General features: G+C 37.0%; 1 protein-coding gene across 2 annotated transcripts; it reads left to right on the top strand.

Annotated features, from left to right (window-relative positions):
* Window positions 1-837: 837 nt before the first annotated feature.
* LOC118045917 (ethylene-insensitive protein 2.1) lies at window positions 838-10,038 on the top strand. Of its 2 annotated transcripts, none has more exons than XM_035054668.2 (8): window positions 838-1,078; window positions 1,973-2,779; window positions 3,427-3,513; window positions 3,649-3,759; window positions 3,836-4,048; window positions 5,850-6,035; window positions 6,154-8,847; window positions 9,331-10,038. In XM_035054668.2, the coding sequence occupies exons 2-8, from the start codon at window positions 2,531-2,533 to the stop codon at window positions 9,658-9,660; spliced, it is 3,870 nt and encodes a 1,289-aa protein (XP_034910559.1). In that variant the 5' UTR covers window positions 838-1,078; window positions 1,973-2,530; the 3' UTR covers window positions 9,661-10,038. The 2 variants fall into 2 exon arrangements, with proteins under 2 accessions (XP_034910559.1, XP_034910560.1); XM_035054669.2 differs by having other exon boundaries at window positions 1,978-2,779.
* Window positions 10,039-10,363: the final 325 nt, after the last annotated feature.

The raw sequence follows: 10,363 nt of genomic DNA on the forward strand, positions 1-10,363 counted from the left end.
ATTTTATACCAAAAAGATATTATGTTATCCTTTTAAGTTAAAATATTTAAATCAAAATTTTTTTTTATTCCATATTAAAAAAACATAAGTTTTTTCTTGTGAACATAAAATATATATATTAAAAGACTTTAAACTCCATATTAAAAAAATAACTTTTTTTTAGTAAATATAAAATATATATTAAAGGGTTTTAAATCCTTTGAATCTCATATTGAAAAAAATATTATATTATCATTTTAAGTTGAATTATTTAAATCAACAAGTTTTTTATTTCACATTGAAAAAATATAACTGTTTTCTTATATATGTAAAGTACATATACTGAAGGACTTCAAATTTTACATTGAAAAAATAATTTTTTTTGAAATATAGAGTATATATATTAAAGGGTTTAAAATCTCACATTGAAAAAATAAAATATTTTTCTAATATTTATATAATAAACTTTAAAAAAAAATTAATAACCAACTAAAAAATATATAAAAAAGAATGTAAGAGAAAAACTATATTAGAATAACAAAAAAAAAAAGGTTTTATATATGGATCCCGGGTTGATCCACCATTTCGATCAAGTTTGGCAGTATTTTTACACTGACTGGTTTTTTGTCTTATTCAAACCAGTTCAGTTATCGAGTTAATTAAATTCCAAATCAATATGCTCGACCGGTCCGGATTTGATAAGTTCGATATTAACTTAATAATCATTATAGTGAACCAGCAACCCGACGAACCGAGCATAAACCGTGTCAGACTTTACACGGAATCTCTTACCTATGACAAATCCCATTTATGATATTATAATACAATAAATATTCTATAAATATAGATTTCTTATTTTTCTTTTTACTCTCACTTCCGTCTCTCTCTCTCTCTCTACAACTATCCCAGAAAACTGAGCTTTTTCTTTCTAGGAAGATTAAAAAAAGAAAAGCCTAAACTTTAATAAGCTATTAACTGCGTGGCTTCTCTTAAAGGCTCTTCTTTTTGAGATCTACTTGTGGACAGCTACAGATAGAGATTGCAGAGAGAGAAGTACAAGTAGAGATTGAAAGAAACTCACACTCATAGAAAGAGAAAGGTAAAAAGGAAAGAAAAAAGAAATAATCTTCTTTATTTATTTTCGAAGAAAAAAAGTTGGAAAGGTTTAAACTTTGGTGTTGTACGGATTTGTCTATTTCATTTTTGAGGAATCGAAGTTGACCATGAAATTTGTACAAATGCTGGGTATTTTTTGGCCGAATCAGATCTGTGAAGGGTTTTTTGATTGAATAAGTTTTGCGGGCTCATTTCATTTCTGGGTTTGAAGTTATAGGGGTTGAGTTTTCGGGTATTGATGGATTTTTGGTTCATTTGATGAATTCTTATCAGTTTTGCTCACCTTGAGCTGGTTTTTGGTATTGGTTTATGTCGTGGTGAGATCTGAGTTGGGTTTTGCATTTTAGTTGTTACTAGGATTTGGATTTTCATGTTCTAGCTATGAGCTTAACTGATCATGTTAATTTGTTAGGAGTTAAAGTTGTTGAAGTTAGTTTTGGAAATGATGATTTTAAAAATGATGATTTTAAATATGCTAATATAAGGATGCAAAATATATGTATTTGCCTCTCTAGATTCTGTGTATCTATGTAATTGAGCTTGTTGGGGATGCTTTAATTAATGACTATATGAGTTTTTTTTTTTTTTTTGTACAGTGTCTTTGTTACTTTAGTGTTCTTCTTTTTTTTTTTTTTTAATTTAAAAAAACTGCATTCTTTATACTAGGCAGAATTGATTGATGTCTACTGAATTCCTATTGCCCGATGTCTTTTTTTTTTAGCCTGTGAAGTGATTGCAAGCTTCAAATTAGCCATTTAAGTGACAATCTTGCGGTTATAGTAGCTTACCTTATCCCATCGAGCACCAAAGCTCCAAGTCATGTAGTTTTGTTTTTGCAATTTGTTTAGCTGTCAAACTGATCTTATTCATGTTTCAGGATAGCACTTCAGAGGAGACGCAAAAATTCAAATTATTGCTGGAAGGTTCACATGAATCTGACTAGCTGCTAGTCATTGTCAGGAGATGAATAGCCACGTTAATAGCCCATCAGTGTCACTCCAGTGTAGCATGCTAGCTGATTTTGCAAGTGTCAGATTGGTATCTGATGATCACAGCTAATATTGGAATTTCTGCTAGCATCCCCATGCGACTAACCTTTCCTTGAATAGATTCTACTGGGTGTAGTCTGGCTAAGTGCATTTGATAGTCTCGCTTACCGAATCATCTTTACTGTTGTTTGACGTGCCCTGTTCTTTCTGTTGAAGTGCTTCAGAGGAAGCTGTTCTGACTTTAGTTTTACTCATGCAAGCATTTTCAGTCAAAGTTGTTAGTGTTTCTCTTGAATAATTAGTGAAAAGAGGCATAATTATTAGGAGATGCTTCTTTAAGCAGCTATATTGGCATTCTCTGGGAGGTTCTTCTGCTGCTTGGAAGTGTTATTAAATATCATACCGTTGGTGGTGGTTCAGTTTTGTTTGAAATACTGATCAGTAACATGGACACTGAATTTGCAAATGCCAACCATCCACTGCATTTTCTTCATCGGCTGCTTCCTGCTGTTGGACCTGGACTTCTGATTGCAATTGGATATGTTGATCCTGGAAAGTGGGCAGCAACTGTTGAAGGAGGTGCTCGTTTTGGGTTTGATCTGGTACTACCGATGCTCCTTTTCAATCTTATTGCCATATTATGCCAGTATCTCGCTGCACGAATTGGTGTGATCACTAGAAAAGATCTTGCTCAGGTATCATCCTATTTCCTTAAGGATATTCTATGATAAATTTTGTTTATTTACTTTTCTTGACATGCTAATACTATGATCTTATATGTTTCCTTCAAAGAGACAAATAATGTTGTGTTGTTTGTGTTTTGTCCTTGATCCGGTTGTCTTGAGCTTGTTTTCCCTTTTGCAAATGAAAGTAATGAAATAGTAAAATTTGGAAATGAGAAATAGATTGGTTTAGTCCACATGGTACTGGTTATGTCATGTCCCTTGCTTTCCAATTGAAAGGGTAGAGGTTCATCAAGGATACTCTACTGAGAACTCTGGTTTTGTATTGTTTTTATGTTCCATGTTATGCTCCTTGCAATCTGATGGATGTGCCTCTCTTTAGCATGACTGGAAGTTAGCTGGGTTCTTCGTAGACCTCTACATGTTCCATTTGATTGATGTCTGAGCAAGCACATCTGTTTCTGTAAAGAAATTATCAAACCATTTGTAATTACATCTACACATGTATATGGGGTGATGTTTTTCCACCTATCATTTGCATTTTAAAGTTCATTAGCCAATTTTCTAATTATTTGGTGTGTTCACTAACTATTCTACACCCCCAACCCCCAATTATGGTTTGAAGTTTTACGATTTTCCTTTTCCTTATGATCCCATAGATTTGCAATGATGAGTATGACAAGTGGACATGCATGTTTCTAGGAGTTCAAGCAGCGCTTTCTGTGATTGCATTGGACCTCACTATGGTAGTTTCTCTCGATCTTAGTTATTTAGTACATCTGGTTGCCTATTCAAAAGATATGGGTTTAAGGCATCTGGATGTGATTTATACTACTTGAGATCCCTTGTTGTGGTCATAACTTGTGAATTGTTTTCAATAGATTCTCGGCATTGCACATGGTCTTAATCTTCTCTTCGGGATGGACTTATCAACTTGTGTTTTTTTGGCTGCTGCTGATGCCATTTTATTTCCAGTTTTTGCTACCCTCATGGTAAGACCACTTGCTTGCATTCTTTTACCACCTCACCTTAGAAATATCACTATTGATTTTGTTACCTTTTTCCCAGGAGAGATGCAAGGCAAGTTTCCTGTGCACATGCATTGCAGGCTTCATATTACTTTTGTATTTCTTTGGGGTTCTCATCAGCCAACCAGAAATCCCTCTTTCCATAAACGGGATGCGAACAAAATTAAGTGAGGAGAGTGTGTTTGCCCTGATGAGTCTACTTGGAGCAAGTATCATGCCTCACAATTTTTTCCTCCATTCTTCTATTGTGCTGGTAATTCTTTTTCTCCCCGCCCTTACCCCCCCCCCCCAAAGCCCCCCTGTGTGTCTCTGACTCCTTGAGTACATTGTCAATTTGTATAATGTTCAGTGAGGCTTTTCTGGCATAGCATATTTGGCATGCAGCTAGTTTTATATCAATTCCTTCCTGTAATTTTTGGGGTGTCTTTTTGAGGACATCTGAGGTTTAGATTTTGGAGCAGAGAGGATTTATTGTGTTTATGCTACTCCTCTACTTGAATGTTAGTTTGTACTTATTTTCATTTACATGTGGTTTTGTGTCAGTTATGCAATGCTTGAGTCTAACTGTACATTTGTTTTGGGATCTTTGTTGCTTAGCATGGCCTTTCCATTTCTAAAATAATTTGGTTTTTCATTTAACTGATAAATTTTGATATTATGGAAACTTACTGGCTTTGTGACAATGGAACTGGCAATTGGTTTGATGAGGTATTTGATATGAGTAATCTACCTTTGCTGGCTGGTGTTTTATGGTGCACCATCCCAAAATCATCAAGCCTGCTGTCTTTTTTATTTTTTTACACAACCAAAAACCCAAAAAAGCATATCCTTCTTGTGTAGCTTTGTGAAAGGATATGAATTTGCTTCCAATCATGAATTAACGCAATTATTCCTCATCTCTGTAAGCTTGCATATGTTCCCTTGCAATGATGAGGATGTGGGTGTTCAAATGCAAAGAGAAGATTCATGATTTGAATCTTGATTCTCTTAACAAATTAAAGCTAGTAGAGCATCTTTTTCTTGTCTAATCTTTAGACATTTTGTTTACATGGCAATATGACAATTTGAAGCTGGTTAGGTGTCTGAAAATGTTTGATGAAGGCTCCTATGGAGTTCGGGTGAAAAGAAACTAACAGAGTGGATTGTATGATTCAGAGTCACAACCATCAAGTTGTCTGTGTTTTAGGGTAGTTGCTGAATGTATCATTCATTGCATAGCTGGTCTCTGTGATGGGGAAATAATGGCGTTGGTCAGCGAGCTGTATCATTCAACCTGTACCAGAATCATTATATCTTGAAATTTGATTGGTAGGATTCTGATAGCTGATTTCTTATAATTGTTGAATCTTTCAGAAAGCACCAATGGGTATGTTTTATATAGTATACCTAACAAGAACCCTGGATTCTGGCAACATTCAACTTTTGTGTATTAATTATGAATGATACTGTTTTGAGGCTTGAAGCAGTTACTAACTGCCCATGGAGGCCTTTTGTTGAGAATACAGTTTACCTTTAGTAAAAACGTGTTGCAAGCTTTGAACTTGATCTTCAGGTACACAAACTTATTTTATTATTGTGGTGGAGAAAGCCACAAACTACAGGGGGATTCTAGGATGGTTTTTGTCATCTTTTTTGGATCTTCCTAATTGGCTTGTTATTTTTTGCTTTGAACTTAAGCTAATCTTGTTATTTTTTGCTTGCAATGAATTACATCACTGCAAGTGGCCCCTCCAGTTTAAAACTAATGCTCAACCTTTTTGTATTAACTTCATGAACTAGCATATGGAAGCCATGATCTCATCATTTTTGTTTTCAGTTTGAGTTTGTTGGTTTGATTGCCTAAGAACCCTGAAAAGCTTTGAACTCATGTGCATTGTTGGAAAACAGAAATGAATGTAACATGTGCACCTGGTCAATGCTTAATTGTTGTTATTTGATAAAGCTCTACCATTGTTCTATTATTAGGTTTCATACACTCTCAAAACAAGTTTAATATCACTGAATAGCTTTTTTTGATCACTTTCTAGATTTTGAGATCTTTAATCTTCTTGCAGCAACATCAGGGACCACCAAATATTTCCAGGGATGCCTTGTGTCTTAACCATTTTTTTGCCATTTTGTGCATCTTCAGTGGCATCTATCTGGTAAATTATGTGCTTATGAACTCTGCTGCAAATGTGTTCTACAGCAGTGGCCTTGTTTTACTTACTTTTCCTGATGCAATGTCACTAATGGAACAGGTACAATTTTTTTTCTCATATTTATTGGTTGTGCAGATGTGTCTTTTCTGGCATGCAACCATTATTCTGTATGAACTTGGTAAAGACGTATTACTTTGATTCGAAATGCTCATTTCAGGTGTTCAGGAGTCCAGTAGCACCCTTCGGCTTTTCACTCATCTTGTTTTTTGCGAATCAAATCACAGCATTTTCCTGGAATCTTGGTGGGCAAGTAGTTTTACACAATTTTCTCAGATTGAATATTCCTAATTGGCTTCAACGTGCGACATTCAGAATTATTGCAGTTGTTCCAGCCCTGTATTGTGTGTGGACTTCAGGAGTTGAAGGAATATACCAGTTGCTTATACTTACACAGGTTACGGTTGCTTTACTTCTTCCATCTTCCGTGATCCCTCTTTTCCGTGTTGCTTCATCAAGACAAGTGATGGGCGTCTACAAAATTTCTCCATTCTTGGAGTTCGTAGCGCTGATTTCATTCATGGGAATGCTTGGCATAAAGATTATTTTTGTGGTGGAAATGATATTTGGGGATAGTGATTGGGTAGGTAATTTGAGATGGAGTACAGTAAGTGGTTCGTCTACCTCTTACATTGTTCTTCTCATTACTGCCTGTTCATCATTTTGTTTGATGCTCTGGCTAGCAGCTACCCCATTGAAATCTGCTACTCGCTTAGATGCTCAGGTATGCAACTGGGATGTACAAAATGCTGTATCCGAGCCATCCATGCTGATAGAGGAAGAATTTTTGACTGAAAATACATGTACTGGAGAGGAACTTAATGAGAGGCAGGAACAATTACCAGAACCAGGGAAATCTTTTGAGAGTTACTCAGATATAACTGTTGCAAATGCTGATCCTGATTTGCCTGAGACAATTATGGAGTCTGATCAGGAACTTCATTTGACTACTATCAAAGAAAAACATTCTGAAGTCGCATTTTCTAGTCCCCAAACATTCTATGAGGAAACATCACCTACAACAGAGTCACCATCTCTGTCAGCTGCTGTCAACTTGGTTCCTGATGCCGAATTGCTTGTTGCCAAGAAGGCTAATATCGAATCAATGGACCCAGTTGAAAAGACTCTGGATATAGAGGGTGAGTTGCATACTGAAAAGGAGGATGATGAAGGGGATAACTGGGAGCCTGAAGATTCATCCAAAGTGGTTCCTGGAAGCACTTTGTCTTTGACATCTGATGGTCCTGGATCATTTAGGAGTCTTAGTGGTAAAAGTGATGCAGGTGGGAATGGTGCTGGAAGTCTTTCAAGATTAGCAGGGTTGGGGCGCGCTGCAAGACGTCAATTAGCTGCAGTTCTTGATGAGTTTTGGGGACAATTGTATGACTTCCATGGGCAAATAACTCAAGAAGCAAAGACCAAGAAACTGGATGCCCTGGGGGTTGATTTGAAACTTGCTTCTTCCCAGCTGAAAGTGGACACTGCTGGGAAGGAATCTAGTGGATATTTCTCATCGGTAGGTGGCAGAGCATCTGATTCATTGATCAATTCAAGTTTATGTGACTCCCCCAAGCAATTGCGGGTGCAAAGCAATATTGACTCATCTTATGGAGTTCAGAGGGGACCATCCTCATTGTGGTCCAACCACATGCAGTTGCTGGATGCATATGTACAAGGTCCCAGCCAGAGTATTGCTGACTCAAGTGAGAGACGGTATTCTGGTGTACGCACGCCACCATCTTCTGATGGCTGGGATAATCAGCCAGCTACAGTTCATGGTTATCAGATTGCATCTATTGTCAATCGAATTGCCAAGGACAGGGGTTTCAGTAGCTTAAATGGCCAAATGGAGTCACCAGCACCAATATCCCCATCCTTGGGACCTAGAAATTATAGGGATCCACTCACTGTCTCTATGGGGAAAAATTTGCAAAATGGTCTAAGCTCTTCACAAGTGTCAGGATTTCAGAATCTTGCAGGAACTAGAAATAGCCCATTACAGTCTGAAAGACCTTATCATGATGTATACTCTGGATCTGCTGATGATACAGGAATGTCAGCTAATACAAAGAAGTACCATAGCTTGCCTGACATTTCAGGGCTTGCTGGTCCCTATAGGGACCTATATTTGTCTGAAAAGAATGCTCAGTGGGACAAGTCTTCAGGATTTGGTTCCTCTGTTAGTAGATCAGGTTATAAACAATCTTATTATTCAAATACTGGATCAGGAGCAGGAGGTCCTTTGTCTTTTAATGGACTATCAAAAGGGCATGGGGATGCTTTCTCGCGTCACATGACTCCAGACCCTGGATCCCTCTGGTCCAAGCAACCATTTGAACAGTTTGGTGTTGCTGAAAAAATTCGTGCTGTTGGGAGTGGATTAGGAAACCGGTCTAATTCAATTAATCGCGAAGTAACTTCTTCTGTGGATTCAGAGGCCCAACTTCTTCGGTCTTTCAGGCATTGTATTGTGAAGCTTTTGAAATTGGAAGGATCTGATTGGCTGTTTAGGCAAAACGATGGAGCTGATGAGGATCTAATTGATTGTGTGGCAGCAAGGGAGAGGTATTTGTATGAAGCTGAAACAAGAGAAATGAACCATGTAGATCACATGGGTGGATCTACATATTTATATTCTGATAGGAAATCTGGTTCTGCTTTGAGGAATGATGATGCCAGTATTACCAACATTATGGTTTCCTCAGTTCCTCATTGTGGGGAGGGCTGTGTTTGGAGATTGGATTTGATAATAAGCTTTGGGGTCTGGAGTATTCACCGGATTCTTGATTTGTCACTAATGGAAAGCCGTCCAGAGTTGTGGGGGAAATACACTTATGTGTTGAATCGTCTTCAGGTAAATTTCTTCAATATTTTGCTATATGCAATTTCAATTTTATTAAGGGATCTTTTCATCTGCAAAAAATGCTTTACTTTGTTTACTGCTTGTAGATTTTCCAGGAAAAGGTGGAAAAAACCTCTTCATCATGTTCATGAATAAATTGGCAAAACTCACCATTCATGTCCTGCACTTAATTTCAATGAGTTTGTATAGGCATTTTAGACGCTGCTATACCAAATCATTTGCTGCTGTGCCTTTTTTATTATTTTTTTGAGCTGCAACCAAGTCATTTTAGTCAACTACCCTTTAGTTCTCGCCCCTCCTGCTCCATTACAACTGGCATCTACATATATTAAAAATCTCAAGGCATGTTACTGAAAGCAATTCCTCTCTGTAACATCCCTTTGGGAGGCTTGAAATCCTATGATGGTGTGTTTTCCAAATATTGTCTTCTTTTTTTCCTTGTCCTTTAAAACTATGCTTTCTGAATAATAATAGGGCATCATAGAATTGGCATTTTCAAAGCCCCGCACTCCCATGTCCCCATGCTTCTGCCTTCAAATCCCTGCATCTCACCAGCATCGGTCAAGTCCACCTGCTTCGAATGGAATGTTGCCCCCTGCTTCAAAACCAGGTAGGGGGAAATGCACAACTGCAGCAACGCTTCTGGACTTAATTAAGGATGTGGAGATTGCCATATCTTGCCGAAAGGGTCGATCGGGAACTGCAGCTGGTGATGTTGCTTTCCCAAAGGGAAAAGAGAATCTGGCTTCTGTGCTTAAGCGCTACAAGCGCCGGTTATCCAACAAACCAATCGGTAGTAAATGAACAGTGAGTCGAGCAAGGTTCTGACATCAGCTCCTAAGAGCTCGTTGCTTTTGTTCATCAGTTTGCCTGAGCTGGATGGTATCGAGCTGTATAATTTTGAAATGCAGCTTTGCTAATCCAGGAATGCTGACAGCTCAGTTGTTGGGTCTCTCTCTCTCTCTCTTGTATTAAAAAGTCCATGCTGCAAAATTTAATTTTCCTTGTATGTTATGTATACGTAGGGATAAAGATAAGTGGAGATGTAATTGCAGCATAATTAAAGAAAAATGGGTAGAATGGAGGAAAGTAGAGTAATTGCAGTTCTTGTTTTGTAACTAAGAATCACCTTGTGTTAAATGTCTCATCAAGTACTGTATAGCAAGATTACCCTTCTCATCACTTGTGTATCCCCTGTTTGTGTACTCTTTGGTTATTGCACGAGAAAATCCAGTTTAAGAGGAGAAAAATACAAAATAGGAGGCAGGAATGTCTCTATCTGGCAACGTGAATTGCGTTCAACTCTTCCACTCAAGTACTAGTTAGCATTTGGTTAGATAAGTATAAAATTACATGTTTTTAAGGATAATTTTAAAGTAAATCTTTGTATTTAAAAAAAATGAGGAATATAGAGGTGTTTTTGTTCTTAAAATATTTTATGTAGAAAACTTAATTTTAAAAATTATCCAATTAAAATATGTAAAGATATAAAATATTATTATAATGA

This window comes from Populus alba, chromosome 16 (assembly GCF_005239225.2).
Source record: "Populus alba chromosome 16, ASM523922v2, whole genome shotgun sequence".
Lineage (NCBI taxonomy): Eukaryota > Viridiplantae > Streptophyta > Magnoliopsida > Malpighiales > Salicaceae > Populus > Populus alba.

What these genes read in the sequence shown, in the direction of transcription:
- LOC118045917 (XM_035054668.2), top strand. Translation starts at nt 2,531, where the DNA reads ATGGACACTGAATTTGCAAATGCCAACCATCCACTGCATTTTCTTCAT. An exon ending in TTGCATTGGACCTCACTATG is followed by an intron (nt 3,514 to 3,648) that starts GTAGTTTCTCTC and finishes TGTTTTCAATAG; the next exon opens with ATTCTCGGCATTGCACATGG. An exon ending in ATGTGTTGAATCGTCTTCAG is followed by an intron (nt 8,848 to 9,330) that starts GTAAATTTCTTC and finishes GAATAATAATAG; the next exon opens with GGCATCATAGAATTGGCATT.